The sequence below is a fragment of the Mesoplodon densirostris genome, chromosome 12 (genome assembly GCF_025265405.1).
Source record: "Mesoplodon densirostris isolate mMesDen1 chromosome 12, mMesDen1 primary haplotype, whole genome shotgun sequence".
NCBI classification, from domain to species: domain Eukaryota; kingdom Metazoa; phylum Chordata; class Mammalia; order Artiodactyla; family Ziphiidae; genus Mesoplodon; species Mesoplodon densirostris.
Window position 1 is genome coordinate 30,932,588 of NC_082672.1, and position 24,350 is coordinate 30,956,937.

Below are 24,350 nucleotides of genomic sequence, written 5' to 3' on the forward strand. Positions count from 1 at the left end.
AATCATTGACCTTAAGGGGAAGATAAAATTCACTTTGAGGCACACAAAATTTGAAGGTTTTCACGGGGTGCTGTCTAGTGCACACCATTGGTGTAGCACTGATCAAAGACAAAAAGGTGGAAACTGGCCCAGGCTGGCCTTAGAGAAGTAAACAGGACCAGCCTGAACCCTGGAACTATTACAATAGAAGGGGTGGGCAGAGGGAGAAGCAAGGGACTGAGGGACAGCATGGCAAAGGCCAAAGGAGACCACAAATCAATTTTTCTAAAATGTCAGGAAGAGGTCAAAAGAAAAAGGTCATTAAGAAGCTAGTTTGACCATAGGTGTCTTGGTGACCATAACATTCTAGCAGACAGACGCCAGAAAACACACTCAAAGTGAATTTTCAACAATGGACTCAGCCAGGTAGTATTTACAGTAAGGTAGGGTCAAGGGTAGAATATTCCTTTAAGTGTGTTCTGTAGCTCAGCTGACAGCCGATATGGAAATATCGAAAATCCGATGATGTAATCCCAAATCAGAGTGAACATTCAGCAAACAGATTAGCTTCACAAAGTCTTCCCTGCACTAATTTCAAAAAGGGGTGAATATGAAAATGCACTTTGCTGTAATCCAACAGTTTTCCCTAGCCTGAATTACACAATTTCCCATAAAGGATCAAACAAAAATATGGCTTTTCCACTGCATCAACAGACTCAAACAGCACCAAATATAGCATAGGGACTCAAAATGTTAAGTAGACAGTGATATAAAGAAATCACAATTAAAAGCAAACTGAATTCATTTTCCCTTCACACTGTGCCCTATAACTGTATAGTAAGACAGGCAAACCAGGGGAGAGAAACTCAAAGTAGCCCAGTTGGCAATTTACGAGGGATTCCAATTTTAAGAGTTCCATTAGTCCTACCTGGCTCAACATTTCCTACTCACACAAACAAACCCAACTTGATCCAGGCTTGAACATGGGTCACCATTACTTCTCCCTACTGAGTTTCTAGAGGGACTAGAAATACATGAAAACACATCTTGTTTCTGTGGCTAATATTCAGGTAAATAAGACACTCTGACCTTCCCTAATGGGCATGTGCATAAGCGCACCTGGACTTCATGTATCTTCTAGTGTCCCACAGCCTAAATCCAATCCAGCTTTAGGATTTTAAATTATTGACACCCACACTTGACTAGCCTGAACCCATTTCTCTTGGTTCTAGGATGGCCTCGTCATAGTCGTGATACATGTCCACACCCAAGAAGCCCTGTCACCAATACCTCACTGTAAGCCTATCTTTACTTGGGCTCGTCTACTTGCCAACACTGAAGTTACTTACTGGTTGGGAGAATAGGCTTTCACTTAGAACCAGGCAACAGATAGCATGCTTCCAGTTATTTTGCAATGAATATCTTTTGTTCTTCATTAACAGGGACCTTACTTTACTGCCCCAAATAAAAAACCAGAGATGAGGAACAAGAGCCTAGTTTTTTTTATTTGATCATTTCTTGCATTTGAAGTACTCCTCGATGACATCCTTGGCCTGAGACTCTTTGCCATAGTCCTAAAAAAAACATATGTGATTTTACTAAAATTTAGAAACTCAACTAAATTGTTAGCACTAGTTATAATGAAGCTTTTAAAAAACATCAGCACGTCTCGTGAAAATGCTTCCCACCATTAAAATGTCTTATAGCCATTTTCAGGGACCTTAAAGATGTCAATGTCATTAAGGCTCGTAACATGGCTTTGCTATTGCCAGCATTTTCTAAATTTCTGCAGAAACACATTCAGGTAAGCAGATCCATTGGCTGGCTTAATTATGGCTTATTTCCCTTTTCTGCAAGGCAGAAGGCTTTTTCTAAGTCTGCTGAAGATTACGCATTTTTTGCTTCGAAGAGATTCTTGACTTAACTCACAGTGAAGCACGTCTACCCAGCGCAGCCTTCACCCCGCACACCAGTACCGACTTACCTTAACCACCACACAGCTGCAGCCAACCACTTTACGGGGTTTTCCCTCTCTGTCAATTTTACAGAGGCCTACCCATTCCCCTAGTTTCTTGTTGTCATCAACCTATCAGGGGGGGAACAAAAACAAAGATCACCACACTCCAAGGTTTTAATGCTGTTGATAACACAGTACATTTTATGAAAGGCAGCTGTAGTCAGAGAGGGTGACATGGCAGTTTCCTCATATCAGTTCAGTAGAGGGAGCCAGTTGTCATCATGCACAGCACCAAGACCCCCTATCAACACCCTACCTATCTTTTGTTCTGTATCAACATAAAATTAGCATTTAATTCTGCAGGAATAAAAATGTTTCCAGAACTAGTTTTATCATAGCCAACAATGCCAAGTTTGTGACGCTTTTCACAGCTGCAGAAAACAAAGAGCTCGTTACAAAATTTGCTCTGGTATGACAAAAATCATTATGGATAGCATTTATGTGGACACATGTCCCTAACTAGCCCAATTTCCATTAAGCTACTTTGGCTTTCAGAAAAACCAAATTCAAAGAGAAACTTACCTTAATCAGGTTGATTTGATGCTCAGCACAAAGGGCCTCCACCAACTTGACATACATAGGTTCATCACAGTTGGATGCAAGCACACAGAGATGGGCTTGGCGCCTGAAATGCAAATCCAACAGTAGACGTTAAAATTCAGATCTAAATCCACTACTGTGCTTTAGAAGAGTTATTTTTGCACTGGCTACACTGGCAAAACATAAGCAGCCACTGAAGAACACAACTTTAGTTTGAAGTAGCTACCACCGGGCATATATTCCTTAACTTCATCTACAGAATCACCCTGTCTTCAGTAACTCTTAAAACTTCAAATGTTATGTACAGGAACTAGTTTACTAAGTTGTTACCTGTTACTAGCCCAGACCCTTAATGTTGCAGAGTATTTTCAAGGTACAGATAGTAGACTCGTATCAGGAACTTTCCAACAAGTGCTGTTTTCACTGGATTCAACTGGCCAACCTACACCAAATTGAACAGACTTAAATTTACCTAGCTTAGTAACCTTTTCACGACATTTAAGTTCAGCTCTAATAGTTAACAGTTATTTTGCCAATGTTACCCACCCAGAGACCTTACTGAGTAAATTTACAATTATCCCACATCCACATTGATCTCCACAGCTACTGTACAAAGTTCATACCAAAACCAGATGTTTCTGCCACTTTAATATAATGGCTTTAATTTGCAAAGTGCTAAATAAAGGTTCCCACCTATCCCCTAAATAACAGTGAAATTAGCCCCAAAAGCTACAGGCTTGTCAGACTGTTAGTTTTCACTCATAAAAGGAGTGAAGGGGTATCCGACAATTTAAGTCATCATTCAAACCCTGTAGTTTCACTTTAGGAATCAAGTGGTCAACCCCATTCCAAACCCACACACTTTAAGTGGGCCATTAGAGATCTGAGTTCTGATACCTTTTCCTAGGTTTCCTGTAGAACGGATGCCTTTCAGAACCTTTGTGCTAACACCATGAACTTCACGCTTTCTTCCCTCGGCTGCAGTTTTGTTCCGGTTCCAACACCCCACCGTATTGAGACTGATACACGTACTTGTCTAAGGCTTTGGCAGCTTCGCGAATTCCACGTGCTAGGCCATCGTGGATGAGGGCGGTCTTCAGCACCTCTTGCAGAGCAGTATTAACGTCCATTACACCTCCAGCAGCAATGCTGAAACACACAAAAAATAAGCTATTAGTAAGTTCCCGCACACCATCTAACGCCTTGCACCTGGCAGTCATCAGCAAAGTAGGTCAGACGCGCTTAAGGCGCCACGGCCGACCCAGAGCCCGCACTGCCGGCTCGAAGCCCACGCCTGGGCCGCACCACCACCCCGGGCCCTAGGCTCACCCTTCCTCGGCCATGGCGGTGGGTTACGGGTGGAGCCGAATCTTGAGTGCACTACAAGACAAAAAGCAAAAAAAGTGGTTAATAAAAAGATTCAATTAAGGGGCAGATATTCATCGCCAATCCCTGGCAAAAAACAGCAAGCCACGCTCCGTAACCACCACCCTCACTTTCTTCCACTCACCCCGCGCCTCCGCCTCCGCGCGGCTCCGCGGCGGCAGGGAAAGAGGACGAACTTACTCTCAAGACGGTATTTAAGCGTTTCCCAGGACCCCTAGGCGCATGTGCACTCCCTTGTGTGCAAGAGCTGGCTCTGGCAGTGCCGGGTCTCGAGAATTTCTGTTTCCGGATTGAGGCGGCTCTGAGACAGGGGTCCTGCTAGCCTCTAGCAGGACGAGCCATGACTCTGTTCGGCGGTCATTGGACCGCACAACAGGCACTAACGCGGGCAGCCTCCCTACGTCATTCCCAGCCGGGGCCGGGGCCCGCGGAGGCCCAGAGAACTCTTCCTACGGAGCGCGAGAAGGGCCAAGCTTTCCTGTCTGCGCGATCTGGTAAAGCCCGCGGAGCCCAGGTTCTGTCGGAACACCAGTTTTAACCCCTTCTGACAGTATTATTGTAATTTCCTGTCGACCCCACTAACTGGGCCTCCCTAACTGCACACTCTCTCCCTTCACTTTTAAGTCATTCTGAATGTTCAAGAATTTTTCATTCTGTGGGTGATCTTCGCCCGCGCGCGCGTCTCTGTTTTCATGAAACGGAAGCTCGCTACTTCTGAGCGCGTTGCAAATTCCACTTTCCCGGCGACTGTTAGTTAAGTGGAACCTCTGGCCAGCCCGGTGGTTGGTTACGGTTTCCTAATATAGTTCGTTCTAAAAGAGGTTTGTTTGTTTTCATTTTCTTTTTAACACTAAATTCTCCCCTGGATTCGTAACCCCGTCCAAATCGGGATTTAACAGGTGCCTTGAAACACCTGCAATGTACCATACGTAGGGACAGGGTCTGGAAATACAGAGATGAAAACGTAGTCTTTGAGAAATCCGGCATTAATTTCGCCTTCCAGGACTGACGGAGTTAGAAGTGCAGTCTGAGAAGTCAGTTTTAACTCTGATTTTCCCGGGAAGCAACATTTTGCATTGATTGGCCATTCCCCTACCAGCACTTGCAACGCAAATACATGAAACAGCCGAATGTGATCAGTACCGTCTTTTCTCTAGTGTTTTGACTTCCTTTTCTGACAAGTCGCCAAGACAGCAATTAAGCAGTTCATAGGTGCCAGCACTGTGCATACAGTGAACGTTCGCCAAGAGGAAACAGATAACGGTAGATTCTTGAGTGCTGTGAAGAAAGCAAAAATTAGTAACGTGGTAAGACTGTGAGGTAGAGTTAGCCAGAATAGTGATATACTGGAATTTTCATAAATTAATATCGTTCATTTTTAACTTTTAAGTTTTTATTTTAAAAGTGTTGAAACTGCTTCTTTCCATTCATGACTCATCCTAAAAAGTTGTTCACTTATTAGCTATTGAACTTTTGCTTTAAAAAAAAAAAAATGCAGGGGCTTCCCTGGTGGCGGAGTGGTTAAGAATCCCTCTGCCAATGCAGGAGACACGGGTTCGAGCCCTGGTCCGGGAAGATCCCACATGTCGCGGAGCAACTAAGCCCCTGTGCCACAACTACTGAGCCTGTGCTCTACAGCCCATGAGCCACAACTACTGAGCCCGCGTGCCACAACTAATGAAGCCCAGGCACCTAGAGCCCGTGCTCCATAAGAGAAGCCACCACAATGAACAGCCCGCGCACCGCAACGAAGAGTAGTCCCCGCTTGCCGCAACTAGAGAAAGCCCGTGTGCAGCAACAAAGACCCAACGCAGCCAAAGATAATAAATAAATAAATTTTTTAAAAATACTGCAGAGTTTATAAAGATGAGAATGTTTATTTCTGCTGCTCTCGTGTTTGTGGTGGGATTAAGATTTGAGCCAAAGATGAGAATACCTAAAGGCCTCAGGGGATGTACAAAGTGGGAAGGTAAGAGAAGGCCTTTAGGCTGTGGCAGCGTTTGAAACTGTATTAAAAAAAAGAAAGAAACAGAAAAAAGAGAAAGAAAGGATTTCAAACAGGAAGGGTAGAAGGAAAGAAATTATTCTAAGTGAAGGAAAGAATAAGACCAAAGGCATGGATGCCCCCTTGTCTTTTTTACCTTAACACGTTTGTATTTTTGAAAGGAAATGTGATAGTGTTTCAGCAAATTTTTCATCTAAAGTTAATAAAAGTTAATATGCTAAGCATATTAGTAGATTTCTAACCCCCCCACCCCCCAAAAAAAATCTTAGGGAGGAGGCACGGAATTTGGTAAAGACATGGGAAAATAATCATTGCCAAACAACATATTTATATAGGGGGAAAATGATTAAATACCTTTTAAACTCAGGTATCATGGGCCTTAATATTTCACCTTAATAAATGCTTTTTCTATCCGTTTGAAACCTCCCTTCTTAGAACTGGAGCTGCATTTTTGTTTTGATGCCCTAGTTATATAACTGGTTCTAATCTCAGGGATAAAGTTAAAGGGCACACTAGTGATTCAAGGATTCTCTAATATAGATTCTCCTACTTCACTATTTTAAGGTCACGCCCTCTCAATTTTAGATATTGCCGAAGGTGAAAGACAAACCAAATAGAACGTAATAGGTAGAGTCACTCTCATACCAGCAGATCATAATACTTACATAATGTACACAAATGTGTGTCTGAAATACATATGAAAAATAAATTCTAATAAAAAATAAAAGTTTATTAATAAAACTAATAAAAACAAAAAATAATAAAAGCTAATAAACTAATATATAATAAACTAATAAAAATAAAAGTTTATTTTAGAAAGAATGTTAATAATAAGTAATTTTATTTAGTACTTTCTACATGCCAGTTTATGTGCTAAATTATTATCACATATTTTCTCCCTTAATCATTGAAAATCCATATGGTAGTGGTGGTGTTAGCCCCCTTTAACAGGGAAAGAAACTCAGAGAGTTGCCCAAGATCACACAGCTAGTAAATGTGGAAACTGATATTTGAGCCCAATTGACTTCAAAGCTCATGCTTCTAACCCTTCAGCCATTTGGATGATTGCCCAAATATGGGAGGGAGATCATAGATTTCAAAGATAACTCTGCACCTCACATTTGGCAAAGGTATGACTGGTTCTACCTTATTGTGCTAGAAAGTCACGTAATTGGAGAAAGGGAATATTGGAGTGTTAGAAAAAAAAGGGACAGAGCAGTAGAAATTTGGGTTTCTGAATCATCTAAGTGTAGAAGTATTAGTTAGCTAGGGCTGCCTTAACAGAGTATCACAAACTGGTAGCATAAACAACAAAGTTATCCTCTCACAGTTTTGAAGGCAGGAAGTTTGAAATTAAGGTATCTGCAGCGTTGGTTACTTATAAGGCAGTGAGGGGGAATCTGTTCCATGCCTTCCTCTTTATTTTCTGAGGTTTGCCAGCAAAATTGGTGTTCTTGGCTTGTGGCAGTATAACTCCAATCTTCACATGATGTTCTCCCTCTGTACATACCTGTCTCTGTGTCCAAATTTTTTCCTTTTTATAAGGATACCATTATACTAGATTAGGGGCTCACCCTATGCCAGTATGACCTCATCTTAATTAATTACATCTAGAACAATTCTATTTCCAAATAAGGTATTGATATGGGGTGCTGAGGTTAGGACTTTAAGCTTTGTATTTTGGGAGGACACAATTCAACCCACGACAGATGTGAAAAAAGAAGGGGATGTAGAACAGATTAAATGATAGGAAAGATCTTTGAGTTGAACTGCAAAAAGCTTACTTGAAAGACCAGAGCTGGCACTATGGAAAACAGTATGGAAGTTCCTTAAAAAACTAAAACAGAACTACCATATGACCCAGCAATCCCACTATTGGGCATATACCCTGAGAAAACCATAATTCAAAAAGACACATGCACCCCAATGTTCACTGCAGCACTATTCACAATAGCCAGGACATGGAAGCAAGCTAAATGTCCATCAATAGAGGAATGGATAAAGAAGATGTGGTACATATACACAATGGAATATTACTCAGCCATAAAAAGGAATGAGATTGGGTCATTTGTAGAGATGTGGATGGACTTAGTGTCAAACAGAGTGAAGTAAGTCAGAAAGAGAAAAACAAATACCGTATATTAATGCATATATGTGGAATCTAGAAAAATGTTATAGATGAACTTATTTGTAAAGCAGAAATAGAGACATAGACATAGAGGACAAACGTATGGATACCAAGGGTGAAGAGGAGGGTGGGAGGAATTGGGAGATTGGGATTGACATATATACACCATTGATACTATGTATAAAATAGATAACTAATGAGAACATACTGTATAACACAGGGAACTCTACTTAATGCACTGTGGTGACCTAAATGGGAAGGAAATCCAAAAAAGAGGGGATAGATGTATATGTACAGCTGATTCATTTTGCTGTACAGTAGAAACTAACACAACATTGTAAAGCAACTATACTCCAATAAAAACTAACTTAAAAAAAAAAAACAGCACTGGGAACAGAAGCTAAACCAGTACACACAAAAGATTTTATATCATGGAGTGGTGGGGTCCAGCTGAGCTGAGTTCCAATTCCAGCTCTCTCTGTGGCCTTTGGCAAATGACTTATTTTTCCGAGTCAGTAAAGTGGTGATAATACTAGAATATCGTGAGGAGTAAAAAGAGATAGTTGTTGAAAGTGTTTGCCACTGTGCCTGTTAAGTAGTTACTAACCTTATAAAGAACTTCACATGAGAATATATGGAAAGGTTCTTAATATTACCTTCCTCCTGTCCTAAAGCATCTAGCTTTTAGTACAGTGACTTACATAGTGGAGTCATTAAACCAACATGTACTGAATGAATTCATGGAATGAAATAAGATTAAGCATCTGGGTAGTCGGCACACCAACAATAAAGCCATGTTGGCAACTATTGTCATAAATGAATGCCTTTTGTGAGTTAGTTGGAAGCTTTGGGCATCCCAGGAAACCACTTTTAATTTGAAAACTTTTAAAATGTTCCTACCTTTGCGGGTAGAAATAAATATAATGGATGGAAATGGAAGTTAAGAAACATGAGAAAACTCAAAAATATTATCCTGCTGCAGCTCCAGAACATATAGGTCTAGCCTTGGCTTATGTAGCATATGGTTTTAAACATAGTGAAGAAAAATAGTTGTAGCTGAAAAAAGGTTTGGGCCAAAGAAAATAGAATCTTATTATATCAAGGGATGAATCAAAGGAGAAGGAGAAAGCTGGTGAGAGGGAAGAGAATAAAAAATAAAGTAGACGAATAAGAGTGGAATGGATGAATAAAGGCTGTAAGTAGTAGTTCGGAAAATTAATATTTAAAGCCTTCCATTGAAAACCCAGTTTATTAAAGAAAGAAAGAAAAAAAGGCTGTGCGGGACAGTGTGGCTAATTTACTGTATTGCTAAGTATGAAGCCTATATATTTTGAGGTTTTTGTGTAATTCTCACCTAAATGTTCCTAAGTATTACTAAGATTGTTTCCTCAGCGCTTGTTTTTCTTGCTACCAGATGCTACGCAGAGCTCTCTGGGCACCATGGCTGCTCACTACAGGGCTGATTCAGGATGTGTAGGAACGAAACGTACCCAGGAAGATAATTAGAGGCAATACTTAAAGTTTATGAATAAACTAATTATAAACCAACAACACAGGCAATTTATAAATGAAGTAAATAGTGGCTAATAGAGCAAACCCTAAATTAACATTAAATTTATTCACTTGGAGTGCGAGGAGGACCTGGGTGTGCAGGATTCCAGATCCCAATGCTACTTCCTATAGACCAGCTCTGCTGTTATCTGTGTAACTTTTTTTTTGAAAAATGGGTCCTTATGCTCTAACATGTGTTTGACAATTGCAGTTCTTATTGCAGAATCATTGAAATGAAGCCAGGACCACTGCTGTGCTTAAAACTAGAGCTATATTAAAGAAAAAAAAAAAAGGGCCTCCCTGGTGGCGCAGTGGTTGAGAGTCCGCCTGCCGATGCAGGGGATACGGGTTCGTGCCCCGGTCTGGGAGGATCCCATATGCCGCGGAGCGGCTGGGCCCGTGAGCTATGGCCGCTGGGCCTGCGCATCCGGAGCCTGTGCTCCGCAACGGGAGAGGCCACAACAGTGAGAGGCCCGCATACCGCAAAAAGAAAAAAAAAAAAAAAAAAAAGTCCTAGTTCCATAATCACTTCTCTACCATTTTCTGACTCTGTAGTTCTGGTCAAAACACTTCTAGTCTCTGCCTCTCAAGTGCTTCATCTGTAAAATGAAGTGAGAATTGAATGAGATGCTTTTAAACACTCTTTTGGTTTGGATATTCTGTGTCATCACTTTGAAACAATAATTTTTTTAAATTAATTAATTTATTTATTTTTGGCTGTGTTGGGTCTTCGTTTACATTCCCATAACCCTTTGTCCCTTAATCCTTCTTCCTAGCATTTGTAGCAATCAGGGTTCCCTGTTGCTATTAAAAGAAACAACTTTTGCTCATTTAAGCAGAAAATGAAGGGTGGGATAGGGAGGGTGGGAGGGAGACACAAGGGGGAGGGGATATGGGGATATATGTATGTATACGAATAGCTGATTCACTTTGTTATACAGCAGAAACTAACACACATTGTAAAGCAATTATACTCCAATAAAGATTTTTTTAAAAAAAGGGTTATGGGTCTGTGTTTTGATATAGGGGTAAGAATGAACTCTGAGGAGGTGACATTTAAACAGAGACCATATTATTCCATTTTAGTTTGTAAAGAAAAAATGTTTCACATGTGTATATATGTCTACATGAACATATAAAAATATGAATAGATAATTGTGGTAGGCTGATAATTGATCCCAAAGATATGTCCACATCCTAATCCCTGCAAGTTATAAATGTTACCTTATTTGAAAAAAAGGGTCCCTGCAGTTGTGATTAAGTTAAAGATCTTGAGATGAAGAGATCATTTTGGATTTTGGCTCAGTGAAATTGATGTTGAACTGCTGGCCTGCAGAACTGCAGCTTATTTTAAGCTCCAAATTTTTGGTTATTTGTTATAGCAGCCACAGAAGACGAATGAGATAATATTTTCGACCGTAACACTAAGGATCTGGAAGGAGGATGGGAAAGAGAGGTTAGATGTGAGAGGAAGATAGGAGTATGAATATGTGTACCACAAAATCTTATTGTAAATTAAAAGTAAATGGATGCAAAACAAGAGCATGCATTTTATTAAAATATATAAAAACAAAAAAATTTGTATTAAACATGCAAGAAGGATTGCTGATGGGGAGGGAATGGGAATGGGGATAGAGGGAAATACATGACAACAGAAATGAAAAATTCAGTTGAAGGATTGGAACATAAAGTTAAGGAAACTTTGAATAAGATGGAGCAAAAAGAGAAAGAGATGAAAAGTAGAAGAGAAAAAGAGTAATAAGAAGACCCAATAGTCTAGCGACCCAATAGCTACATAAAGAGCAATCCAGAAAGAGAGAACAAAAAAGGGGATGTAGTCATCAAAGAAGTAATTCAAAAAAATTCTCCTCTATGACTTGATGTTAGACTGGAGCGAGAATGCAGAATAAAATAAGATTGGAGAAACAGGCAGGGATTAGATCATAAAGATTCTGGAGGCCACTTCAAGGAACCTTTGCTAGAGCTAATCCTGTTTAGAATGGCTCTAAATGCTCTCCTAACCTACCTGCTCACCCAGGAATTTTTACATAATCTTCAAGACCCACTGTAACATCACTTCCTCAGGAAGCCACCCTGGACTCATTTAGCCAAAGTAAACAGTTCTTCCAATATGTTTCTCTTATAGAACTCATTGCATTATAATAAATTGTTAATCAGTGTCTGTTTTATCTGCTAGAAGGAGGTATGTATGCTACTTAAGGGCAGAGGCTGGATGGGGCTCACTTATCTTTGAATTTGCAATGCCTGGCACTAGGTGGTAACTCAATGGTCTTGAGTTACTTTATTTTACCTTGGCCCCAAATTAAGAATTTCCCAGTCTTCAAACATTAGCCCTTCCCAAATAGTAAATAAGTTGTAGATAAGTGAAGCCTCTTATTTTTTTGTGCCAGAGAATTGTGAGGGTGAGAGTAACATAGCAGCCGTCATGTTCGAGTGCCAAGCCATTCACATAGTTTGTCACCAGTGCTCACAGCCATCTTACAAGATAGGCGTTATAATCCCAGTCACACAGATGGAGAAACTGACCTGTGGTCCAAAGTCACATACAGCTAGTACAGTCATCCCTTGGTATCAGAGGGTATAGGTTCCCCAGTGCATATGCTCAAGTCCCTTATACAAAATGGCATAGTATTTGCATATAACTTACAGCACCCCCTTCCATTTGCTTTAAATCATTTCTAGATTACTTATAATACCCAATACAATGTAAACGATATATAAATAGTTGTAAACAGAATTTAAATGATATGTAAATCGTTGCTACTGCTTGGCAAATTCAAGTTTTGCTTTTTGGAAATTTCCAAAAAAATTAAAAAAAATATTTTCGGGCCCCTCCCTCCTTGGTTGAATTCGAGAAATGCAGAAGCAGGATACAGAGGGCCGGCTAGTGCCTTGAATTGAACCTCAAGCCTCTGCCTCCAGGGTATACTCCCAGCCACTCCGCCATGCGTCTTCAGCATTCACTATAATTCCTGCAAATATTTTTCTAATTCGGGTACTTCACATCAGTTAATTCATTGCCAGGTTACTAATGTCTGGCTTCAGTGATTACAAACACCATATCGTTTACCCACTACGAAGAATAACGCACTTTAAATAAAAAATCTGGGCTGCTCTCGCCTTCTGAAACGGACTGCATTCTGCCTATGGAATGTGTATCTCTCTAAATAAACTTGCTTTCACTTAAAAAAAAAAAAGCGTCGTTATGAATCTAATTTTCTAATTCACATTTGTGTTTTTAAGTTTAGGTGTTCCCTATCTTTTCTGTGTCTACCTAGCTTCCTTTCTTACTCTTAGTATTCCTAAATTTTACTCATTTTAAGGTAGGGGGTTCAACTATATGAAATATAGACATCTTTTTTTTCTCTCTCTCTCTCATACAGAGAGAAAAAGCACAGCACATCCTAGGTGGTGGACGTAAACAGCCTACGCCTTAAAAAAAAAAAAAAAAGAAAGTCCTTGCTCCGCCCTCCGCCCGCCCCAGCCCCGCCCTCGCCCCCCCTCCCGGAGCCCCTCCCTATCCTCTAGGGCCGCGTAGAACTCCTAGGCGCCCTTCCCGTAGGGAATACGGGATGCATGGACCCGGCTGAGCAATCGCCGCCCGCCTTTCCGCTCGTTCAAGGTCGAGTCTGAGGGCGCGGGCTTGGACCCTGGAGCCGCGGCGCAGGAGTCCGCGCACTGCCCATGGACTCGCCGGGGGACTCCGAGAGCCCACGCCCCCCAGGAGGTTACAGAGAGCAGTGATGCCGGATGTATCTCTGTGGCTTGAGTCGTGTCTCTTTAACAGCGATTGAATTAGCTTTAGCGTGGTTTGTTTGCGAGAGATTGGAAAAGGAGGGGCCGGGCAGTGGGGTTCGGGTCAGCGTGTTTTTTCTCTCTGGAAAGGGTTAAAGTTTGCGCACTGGGGTGGTGCGGATGTGGCCTCTAATGACTTTCTCTCTGTAGCTCTACTTTTAAGTACTATGTGTTTAAGAATGCATTCAAATAAGTGTGCCCGTTAGACAAACGAAAATCATTACATTTCGAGCCCAGCCCCACTGTTGTCCCTGTCGCCCCTTTAACTTTCTCTCAGTTCCCTTCCTCATCCACTACCAAATTTTTTACACAGGCTCTTGAGACTTCCTCCTGTTGCACAGATTTCTTTTTCTAGACAACAATGGCAACCTCTGAAAAAATAGAGCAATTCAAATATACTTTTCTTACTTAAATTTCTTTTTTCTCAAAACCATTTAATTTAAAAATAGCAAATAGATTTACTGGATGTTTGGAACTGAGTAATTGACCTCGTGTCTTTAAATTAAATGGAAATTTAGCCCTGGGAATAAGTATTAAATTAATTGATGCAGAAGACCAGTAATTATTGTAAAACACTGATTTACAGATTTATGGCACTTGTCTTTCCAGGAGCTGCCATTGTAAGTATTAATTCTCCAGTTGAATGATTTAGCTTATTTTCTCCTACTTACACTTCACTTGACTTCAATAGTACCCTTTTAATAAACCGCTAACATGACATGCTTAAAATGTTATTGAGTCCACGTAGCATATGAAGCTAGTAACTTGAGAAAGCACACTATACTTCAGAGAACAATACCCTGTGGCCTCATCCTTCCTGAAGGAATCTAGTAAAGGTGAAAGAAATAGACCTTATGGTGAAGGCAAAACAAAGCAGATGGTTTGATAAATTGTGCACTGAAATCCTAATAGGGAATAGTATGTAAATGAAAGTGATATATTTTGAAAATTGCAGTGATATACAGGGATTGTGTTACATTTGATCAAATGTGCTGTATTCAAAATAGCCCTTAGCTCAGCAAATGTTATCCTGAGTGCATTTCTGTGCACAGAAGTGACATTTCTGTACTTTGGTCAGTAGCCCCAATTACATGTCTGTAATTGCAGCATGTTTGCCTTCAAGGTGATGGCCCTCCAGGAGATGCAAGGGAGACATCCAGGTGGCTTTCAAGAGAACAGATTTTTGTACTGATAGCAGCAGCTTCCATTAACTTAGGTTCCATGATGTGCTATTCTATCCTTGGACCTTTTTTCCCCAAGGAGGTAAGACATTTTTATATCCTTATGAACTATTAGTGTTTTTAAAAAGCTTTGAAATATTTCATTTGGGGGATGTAAAAATCTGCATATGGCAAAGATGATGTATAGAACTTCAGCCAACAGAAGACTTCTTAGAGAATATTTGATACCAGAAAAAAAAATCAGTAAAAATAACATCATCTTGGGAAGTAATTCACCTAAGTATAATTGACCTTCTGAGGATTACTTTGCTTACCATGTAGTTTGATTCATCTGTTTGGTTTCTGCAACTGATAAAAAAAAAAAAAGGAAGTGCACTGAATAACTGAGATTTTAACGTTATTGCAAAAGATCTACGTTAAGACAGTGTTTCCTGGAGTTTGGGTTTATTAATATTTTGGAATTAGGTAGGCATGGTCCACTAAATGCCCTTTTCTGACTTGAATTTCATATGGAATCTAGTGGCAATGTTTGTGCCAAGGAGGAATTCTGATTAATATTGATTAGGTCTTTCTAATCATAGTGTTCTATGTGGTGTTAGGGTCTATGGATAATGGCACAGACTGGAAGGAATAACCCCTAGAGAATCCACCTGGAATCTAGAGGTTGGTGAGGTATAGTATGGAAGGAATGATACTGACTTGGCTGAGTGGAGATAATATGCCCATGTGTTTTGCTTCACGCTCTTTGCCAAAGCCGCATGGTGCACGGGCCCCTCCCAGTCCTCTAACTTCTTTGATAACATGTGGTCCTTCCTTCTGTGTGCTACGAAAGACGAGAAGCATGGCTTCTCTGCTAAAGAAGCAGTACAGCTCTGTAGCCATAAGTGCTTTTTAGTTTTCAGTGTAGTTTCCCACGCATTATCCCATTTGATTTCTGTAGCAACTCCATAAGATAGGCAGAATAGCGAGAATCTCATAATGTTGCAAGTGAAGAAACAGATTACGAAGTTAAGTGACTGGCCCAGTTCAATTCCGTTTACGGAACGGGAATGGGAGGTTTAACGACTTCCCACCCTAGAGTGTGCTAGGCGTTGGATGTTTTAGGGCTGGAAAACAAGATGAGGAAAATGTCCTTCTCTCGTCTGTCCATGGGGAGTGAAAAAATATGACAACAAAAAGTTGCAGAGTATTTGGATATTCTTGAAGAGGATGTCTAAAATGTTAGGAGACTCTAGGGAAGGGAATGGTTCATTTTGCCGTGGGAGAGGCTGGCTGGTGTGGAAGGGAAAGAGAGGAGTAATACTGAAAGGGGCTTGGCCGAATAACCGTAAGGTAAGTCCAAGAGGTGTTCTAGGTTAGAAACCCGCAGGGGATTGTCACGAGATTAGCAAAGTAAATAGCGTGTTCTTAGGGAACCACGGACGAAGGTGGGGCTTGGGCCTAGGGTTCTGTGAGGTCTGATGTGAGCAGAGGATCTGAGAAGGCAGGTTGGTGCTCCGATGGAAGGGTCCTTCCACGCAGGCCAAAGATGTAGTCAGTAGGAAGTCATCAGAGGGGCTTGGGCAACACAGAGTAAGTAGACTGAGTAGATACCAGTTTTGGAAAAAAACTAGTGCTGGATGGAGCCTGTGGAATTACGCTGGAGAAGACCGGGAGTGAGTGCGCCATCAAGTTAGAAGGGTATTTCCCGGTTCAGCTGGAACTCAGCAAGGGCAGCTAGTGTTAGATTCCTCTTAGTGGAATACAGACAAAGGAAGAGAAGGCTGTTGGTGTGTGCCTTTTTTGTTTTTTCTTTCTCTTAAAGTTTTTTGTTTTGTTTTGTTTTTTGCGATACGCGGGCCTCCCACCGCTGTGGCCTCTCCCGTTGCGGAGCACAGGCTCCGGACGCGCAGGCTCAGCGGCCGTGGCTCACGGGCCCAGCCGCTCCGTGGCACGTGGGATCCTCCCGGACCGGGGCACGAACCCGTGTCCCCTGCATCAGCAGGCGGACTCTCAACCACTGCGCCACCAAGGAAGCCCAAGGCCCTTCTTCTTAACTTCTGGCACAGGATTCTTATTTCTACTCATCCTTTTTCTGGCCCCCTCCTCCTTTGGCAGAGGATTATAAGTGAACTAGAAATTGCTTTTAATAGCTGTTCTTGCTGTCCTAATGTGAAGCAGGATCCACATGCCCAAAGTGGTATTCAGTTACTGCTGTGGTATGTGATTCTAGGACATCCTAAGTCACCATCCTGCTTCCACAGAGAATGTGGGAACCTGTGCAGGATGGAAGCTGACATGACTGCTGGGCCCATGACACAAGTAACTTTTGCAAGTCTGTGTTCTCATCTGTAAAATGGGGCCAGCTAAAAATATATCCCTTATTTAATTGTTGTTAGAAACCATATAGAACAGCATGGCTCATAGTGAGGGTTCAATAAATGTTAGTTGCTGTGACTATTATATATTTTCTGCCAGACTCTAGAATTAAATACCTTTCAGAGCTATTAAGCAAAGAACATGGATGTGACTTGACCAATGAATGTTCTTTCTACATCTTAATTCACCCCTTTGATGATACCTTCCCTTCAAGGTACCTGTTTTATGTTACTAGGCCTGCTGTAACAAAGTACCACAGACTGGGGAGAACAGAAATTTATTGTCTCACAGCTCTGGTGGCTAGAAGTCCAAAATCAAGGTGTCATTGGCAAGGCTGGTTCCTTCTGAGGGCCGTGAGGGGAGGATCTGTCCCAGGCCTCTCTCTCTGGCTTGTAGATGGCCAACTTCTCCGTGTGTCCTTTCACACCATCTTCCCTCTATGCGTGTCTCTGTGAAGAAATTTGCCCTTTTTACAAAGATACGAGTAATATTGGATTAGACTCCACCCTTAATGACCTCATTTCAACTGATTACCCCTGCAAAAACTATATCTCCAAATAAGGTCACGTTCTGAGGTACTGGGAGTTAGGACATCAACATAAGAAGTTTGAGGGACACAATGAACCCCGTAACACCACCTGACCTTTGTGTAGTAGAAATGTGGACTCTGTGTTCTTGTCTACACACAGTGTAACCTTTTGCTAGGATACCAATGAAGGCACCGTTCATAGTGAGATCTCTCTTTTCTCCACACCATTATCTCATGTGATGATTAGTAATGGAAGGGGAATGGCTAATCCTGAGTCTCACAGAATTATGGGCTGAAATCCTGCCCAAGCAGTTTCTACAATGCTCTGGGTTCAACTTCTCCACTATCTCCCACCACCAGGCACTTAGGGACCACACTTCAGGGGTAGGAGGTGCTTCCTAGAGTGAGGGGACCTTTCCTGCCTATAGTTTAGCCATGAAAAGTAGAGTTCACCTATCTGATTTCCTGTGGTACGCTGCTTTGAGAACTGTAAGGTTTATTTAGAGACATAATAACATAAGAAGACCATTTTTTAAAAGGACAACGTTTGAATGATGATCATAACTTCGTATGGGAGGCAATAAAGTAAAATTTTATCTTAAAATTGTAGTTAGGGAGAAAAGGTAAAGAAATAGAATTATGGCTGTTGTGGAGGACGGATTTTAAAGGGAGTGTGTGTATGCACATGCATTTCTGTATTCAAAGTAAAGTGATTTGTGGAAGAGCTGAAGCTCTGGCAGCAGGATGAATCTAAGTCAGATCTTCTGACCATAGCTATTCACTGCTGGCTCCTGGGTACCCTGCGTGATGCATAGAAGGTGCTTGATAAATGATTCCCGACTGCCTGAGAGGACAGCTTTGTGTTTCAGGCTTAGTGCTTCATGGTATGCCAAGTTGCCAATCTTATCTTTAAGAAATTAAACTCATATTTTAACCCCTTACATGGTTATAGCTAGTACCTGATCTAAGGATCTACCATAGTTCCAGGGTTTTAAAAAGGTTTTCAAACCTTTTGTCTATTCATTTGCACATCACAACTAATAGTAGCATTTGAAGTTCAAAAGAAGTAGATTTAGAATAAATACTCTATCATCTGTAGCAAATTTAGGAGCTCACTGATAGAATAGGCTACAAATATTAATAGGGATCATTGATGGGTGATAAACTACTCCAGATGTTTCAGGAGAATGGAGAGAATGTCGGGAGCTGGGGGAGCTTCTTTCATCTGTGTTATTGATGTCAGAAAAGGAAACTTCATCTTCTCTGAACTGTCAGGTAGTTGAGAGTGGGTGTCAGAAACAGAGAACCACACTGAACAGTCCTTGGGATGACTCATGTGCCAGCTTAAGGAGCTTCCTGTTCTTGAGGTTTTTTGACCAGCAAAGAGATTTTTTAATTTATTTGCATTCGAACCTTCCTCCTGTGTGTTTCACCTTTTTTTAAAATTTAATTGTATTTATTTTTTATACAGCAGGTTCTTATTAGTTATCTATTTTATACATATTGGTGTATATATGTCAGTCCCAATCTCACAGTTCATGCCCCCATCCACTTTCCCCCCTTGGTGTCCATACGTTTGTTCTCTACATCTGTGTCTCTATTTCTGCCTTGCAAACTGGTTCATCTGTACCATTTTTCTAGATTCCACATATATGCATTAATATACGATATTTGTTTTTCTCTTTCTGACTTACTTCACTCTGTATGACAGTCTCTAGGTCCATCCACATCTCTACAAATGAGCCGATTTCGTTCCATTTTATGGCTTTATATATTCATCTGTCAGTGGGCATTTAGGTTGCTTTCATGACCTGGCTATTGTAAATAGTGCTGCAATGAACATGGGGTGCATGTGTGTTTTTGAACTATCGTTTTTTCTGGGTATATGCCCAGTAGTGGTATTGCTGGATCATATGGTAATTCTATTTTTAGTTTTTAAGGAACCTCCATACTGTTCTCCACAGTGGCTGAATCAATTTTCATTCCCACCAACAGTGCAAGAGGGTTCCCTTTTCTCCACACCCTCTCCAGCATTTGTTGTTTGTAGATTTTCTGATAATGCCCATTCTAACTGGTGTGAGGTGATACCTCATTGTAGTTTTGATTTGCATTTCTCTAATGATTAATGATGTTGAGCAGCTTTTCATGTGCTTCTTGGCCATCTGTATGTCTTCTTTGGAAAAATGTCTAGGTCTTCTGCCCGTTTTTTGATTGGGTTATTTGTGTTTTTAATATTGAGCTGCATAAGATGTTTATATAATTTGGAGATTAATCCTTTGTCCGTTGATTCATTTACAAATATTTCCTCCCATCCTGAGGGTTGTCTTTTTGTCTTGTTTATAGTTTCCTTTGCTGTGCAAAAGCTTTTAAGTTTCATTAGGTCCCATTTGTTTATTTTTGTTTTTATTTCCATTACTCTAGGATGTGGGTCAGAAAAGATCTTGCTGTGATTTATGTCAAAGAGTGTTCTGCCTATGTTTTCCTCTAAGAGTTTTATAGTGTCCAGTCTTACATTTAGGTCTCGAATCTATTTTGAGTTTATTTTTGTGTATGGTGTTAGGGAGTGTTCTAATTTCATTCTTTTGCATGTAGCTGTCCAGTTTTGTGTGTTTCTCCTTTATTCTTATACTACTACCACACTCACAACATTTTTGACACCAGATATGTGGGGTTCTTTTTCCTACACCAAGCAGTTCTCTTGGACACCAGGTGGGTGTCCTACCATTCAATTCAATTCTGACAGTAACCTGAATTAGCCCAGATGCCACAGGTTAAAAGCTCCATCCCACGAGACTGCCCCCCGCACTTCAGATGCCAATCGCGAGTAGTAGGTGTCTAGGTTACCCCCAGCTTCTGTCCAACTTGGCTACAAATCAGAGGTTCCCATGACCACCCCCCACCCCACCTTGGATTCATTTATTTGCTAGAATGGCTTACAGAACTCAGGGAAACACTTGCTTAATGCTTACCACTTTATTATAAAAAGATGTGATGAAGTATACAGATGGGCATGCGATGGAAGTGATCCAGAGGGTGAGGTATGTGGGAGGGGGCCTGGATCTTCCATGTCCCCTCTGGGTGAGCCACTTTCCCAGCACCTCCATGTATTCACCAACCCAAAAGCTCCCCAAGCCCCATACCTTAGGGATTTTTATGGAGGCTTAATCACGTAGGCATGATCAATCATTAACTCAATTTCCAGCCCTTCTCTGGAGGATGGGGTATGGGACTGAAAGTTCTAAGCTTCTAATCATAGCTTGGTTTTTCTGGTGACCAGCCCCCATGTAGGAGTCCACCAAGAGTTATCTTATTAGAACTCCTGTCACCCAGGAGATGCCAAGGGATTTAGGAGCTCGGTGTCAGGAACCAGGGTCAGAGACTGAATATTAGAACAATATTGCTCCTAGAGCTCTTATCACTGAGGAAATTACAAGAGTATTAGGAGCTTTGTACCAAGAACCGGGGGCAGAGAGCAATATACATATTTTCTATGGATACCAAAAAGAAAGTGTGGTATCATGGATACCAAAAAGAAAGTGTGTCAAGATCAGCTGTTTGCATAGATCCATGGCTGAAGCAAAGCCCAAATTTCCTTAACCAAGGTTTTTTGTTTTGTTTATACTCTAATTCTGATTTTTGCCAGCTAAAGCTAACAATTCTTTTTTTCTTCTTCTTTTTTTTTTTTTTTTTGGTGGGGGACTTTTTGAAGTATAATTGATATACAAAAAATTGCACACATTTAATATATCCATCTTGATGAGTTTGGACATATGCACACACCTGTGATGTCATCACTGTAATCAAAATATTAAATATATTCAGCACTTCCAAAAATTCCCTTGTGTTCTTTTGTGGGGTTTTTTTTCTTTTTCTTTTATTGTGGTGAGAACCTAACAAGCTCATCTTACATAACAGAAACTTTATACCCAAAGAGCAATAATTCCCCACTTCCCCCTTACCAAAGCCCCTGACAACCACCATTCTAGACTCTGCATCTATGAGTTTGACTATTTTAGATACTTCATATAAATGGAATCATGTAGCGTTTGTTCTTCTATGACTGGCTTACTTCGCTTAACATAATTTCCTCAAGGTTCATCCATGTTGTTGCAAATGCCAAAATTTCCTTCTTTTTGAGGCTGAATAATATTCCATTTTATGTGTATACCACATTTTCTTTATCCATTCATTGATCAATGGACATTTGTGTTGTTTCTATATCATCTTGGCTATTTCGAATAATACTGCAATGAACATGGGGGGGTGCAAATATATCTGAGACCCTGCTTTAAATTCTTCTGTATATATACTCAGAAGAGGGATTGCTGAATTATATGGTAGTTCTATTTTTAATGTTTTCAGGATCCTCCATATTGTTTTCCATAGTGGCTGCACTATTCTGCATTCCCACCAACAGTGTATAAGGTTCCAGTTTCTCCACATCCTCATCAACACTTGTTATCTTTTGTTTTTTTCAATAATTGCCATCCTAACTGGTGCGAGATGATATCTCATTATGATTTTAATCTGCATTTCCCTGACGATTAGCGATCTTGAGCAGCCTTTCATATATCTGGTGGCCATTTGTATCTCTTTTATAGAAATGTCTGTTCACGTTCTTTGCTCATTTTTATTTATTTATTTATTTATTTATTTATTTATTTATTTATTTATTTTTTTGCGGTACACGGGCCTCTCACTGTTGTGGCCTCTCCCGTTATGGAGCACAGGCTCCGGACGCGCAGGCTCAGCAGCCATGGCTCACAGGCCCAGCTGCTCCGCGGCATGTGGGATCTTCCCGGACCAGGGCACGAACCCGTGTCCCCTGCATCGGCAGGTGGACTCTCAACCACTGCGCCACCAGGGAAGCCCTGCTCATTTTTAAATCAGGTTCTTTGTGGTGGTTTTTTTGACTATTGAGTTTCAGTAGATTCTTACATATTTTGGATATTAACCCCGTATATAGAGGTGGTTTACAAATACTTTCTTCCATTCTGTAGGTTGCCTTTTCAGTCTGTTGATTGTTTTCTTTGCTGTGAAGATTTTTAGTTTGATATAGTTCCATTTGTCTGATTTGTTTTGTTGCCTAAGATTTTGGTGTCAAATCTGAGAAATCATTGCCAAGATCAATGTCAAGAAGCCCTCACCCCCTGTTTTCTTCCAGAAGTGTAGCAGTTTCAGATTATATGTTTAAGTCTAATTTGCTTTGAGATTATTTTGTGAGTGGTGTAAGATAGGGGTCCAATTTCATTCTTTTGCATGTGGATATCCCGTTTTCCCAACACCATTTGTCGAAGAGAATATCTCTTCCCCATTGTGTGTCCTTGGCACCCTTGTGGAAGATCAATTGACCATATTTATGTGGGTTTATTTCTGAGCTTTCTATTTTTTTTTTTTTTTTTTTTTTTTTTGCTGTACGCGGGCCTCTCACTGCCGTGGCCTCTCCCGTTGCGGAGCACAGGCTCCGGACACACAGGCTCCGCGGCCATGGCTCGCGGGCCCAGCCGCTCCGCGGCATGTGGGATCCTCCGGGATCGGGGCACGAACCCGTGTCCCCTGCATCGGCAGGCGGACTCTCAACCACTGCGCCACCAGGGAGGCCCTGAGCTTTCTATTTTGTTCCATTGGTCTATATGTCTGTCTTTATGCCAGTAACGTACTGTTTTAATTACTGTGCCTTTGTAACTTATTTTTGAAATCAAGAAGTGTGATTCCTCCAGCTTTGTTCTTTTTTTTCCTCAAGATCGTAAAGCTAACAATTTGTTATAGGCTTGGTGAGTGAATTACTTTCATGTCAGAGACTAGGTTTAATAGTTTCCTTTCCTTCCTCACCATGTTTATTTTCAAATAATAATCTTTGAAATTACTCTACAGATAAAGGTTACAAGAAGATGATGCTCTGATCTAATAGCTCCATTTTTCTATATTGGTGCTAACTTGCCTTTCAAACTTTGTTTTCTTTTCTGTTTCTTTAAAGGCTGAAAAGAAAGGAGCCAGCAATACAGTTATTGGTATGATCTTTGGATGTTATGCTTTGTTTAACTTGCTGGCATCTTTGGTATTTGGAAAATATGTAAGTATTAATTTTTTAAAATTGTGTAATGAGTTATTCTAATTTACTAGTCTAGAATTTCCACTGATACAGAAATAACCACCATTATATTTTATGAATCGTGCTTCAGTTGACAGTTCCATTCTTAAAGTTGATTGATTTTTAACTTCTTCCGTGTTTGTAAGCAACGCATGTTGTCATTCCATTAAAGACTTATAATGTTTTGTTAACTGTACATATCTTCCCCAAATCTTTTGTTTCCTGATACAGTGGATTTGTTTATGTCACTATAGACTTGTAGCAGTCATCAGTTTACACTTTTCTTTGACATTTATTATAGCTTTTACATATTGGAGCAAAATTTATGTTTGTAGCAGGAATGTTTGTCTCAGGAGGAGTTACAGTTCTCTTCGGGTAAGTCATGTTCTGATATGTTTGGGAGCTTGAACAGATTTCATAATTTATCTTCAGTTTAAAATGTTAATGGTTTATGTAAATCAGTCAATATCATGTGACTAATGTTGAAGGGAGTTGAATGACACAGTGAATGGAATGAATGACATTGATCTTAAGAAAAGAGTCCTCTAGGGGATCACCATTAAGCTGGCTGCTGAATCTGTTCTTTAGGACTCCTGTGATCCTGAGAGACAGAAACTTAACTCCCTTTTCTGAGTCACAAAAGCTTTTTGGCTTAAGCAGAAAGGTGAATTTCTTACCTAAAGAATCAGCTGAAGAACATAAGGATACAAATGTTAAGATAATGTCATCAGAAATCTTTCTCAGGTTCCTGGTTTTGCTTTCCTCTTCT

General features: G+C 40.7%; 2 protein-coding genes and 3 non-coding genes across 9 annotated transcripts in view; 1 reads left to right on the top strand and 4 right to left on the bottom strand.

Annotated features, from left to right (window-relative positions):
- Positions 1-1,458: 1,458 nt before the first annotated feature.
- On the bottom strand, positions 1,459-4,117 carry LOC132499795 (small ribosomal subunit protein eS12). Its single transcript, XM_060114496.1, has 6 exons — positions 4,047-4,117; positions 3,866-3,916; positions 3,569-3,685; positions 2,519-2,621; positions 1,964-2,065; positions 1,459-1,553 (listed from the first exon to the last, which is right to left on the bottom strand). Exons 2-6 carry the CDS (start codon positions 3,877-3,879, stop codon positions 1,491-1,493), a joined length of 399 nt encoding a protein of 132 aa, XP_059970479.1. The 5' UTR covers positions 3,880-3,916; positions 4,047-4,117; the 3' UTR covers positions 1,459-1,490.
- On the bottom strand, positions 1,678-1,807 carry LOC132500474 (small nucleolar RNA SNORA33). The gene has a single exon (XR_009534062.1). It is a non-coding gene; the product is annotated as a small nucleolar RNA SNORA33 (small nucleolar RNA).
- LOC132500475 (small nucleolar RNA SNORD100) lies at positions 2,150-2,226 on the bottom strand. The gene has a single exon (XR_009534063.1). It is a non-coding gene; the product is annotated as a small nucleolar RNA SNORD100 (small nucleolar RNA).
- On the bottom strand, positions 3,272-3,344 carry LOC132500469 (small nucleolar RNA SNORD101). The gene has a single exon (XR_009534057.1). It is a non-coding gene; the product is annotated as a small nucleolar RNA SNORD101 (small nucleolar RNA).
- A 9,048-nt stretch (positions 4,118-13,165) lies between the features above and the next one.
- Positions 13,166-24,350, top strand: part of SLC18B1 (solute carrier family 18 member B1) — a 30,851-nt gene continuing 19,666 nt past the window's right edge. For 2 of the 5 annotated variants that reach the window (XM_060115004.1, XM_060115007.1), the window contains exons 1-5: positions 13,289-13,485; positions 14,009-14,042; positions 14,546-14,685; positions 23,468-23,563; positions 23,883-23,956. In XM_060115004.1, the coding sequence (XP_059970987.1) occupies positions 13,378-13,485; positions 14,009-14,042; positions 14,546-14,685; positions 23,468-23,563; positions 23,883-23,956 (452 nt within the window). In that variant the 5' untranslated portion in view covers positions 13,289-13,377. Of the gene's footprint in view, positions 13,486-14,008; positions 14,043-14,545; positions 14,686-23,467; positions 23,564-23,882; positions 23,957-24,350 lie in introns of all 5 variants that reach the window. The other 3 variants (XM_060115005.1, XM_060115006.1, XM_060115008.1) reach the window with 3 other exon arrangements.

Excerpts from the sequence above, each read along its gene's own strand:
- LOC132499795 (XM_060114496.1), bottom strand. Across the intron at positions 2,622-3,568 it reads GCTGCCAAAGCCTTAGACAA|GCGCCAAGCCCATCTCTGTG; the intron begins GTACGTGTATCA and ends TTTGCATTTCAG. Across the intron at positions 2,066-2,518 it reads ATCAAATCAACCTGATTAAG|GTTGATGACAACAAGAAACT; the intron begins GTAAGTTTCTCT and ends CCCCCCTGATAG.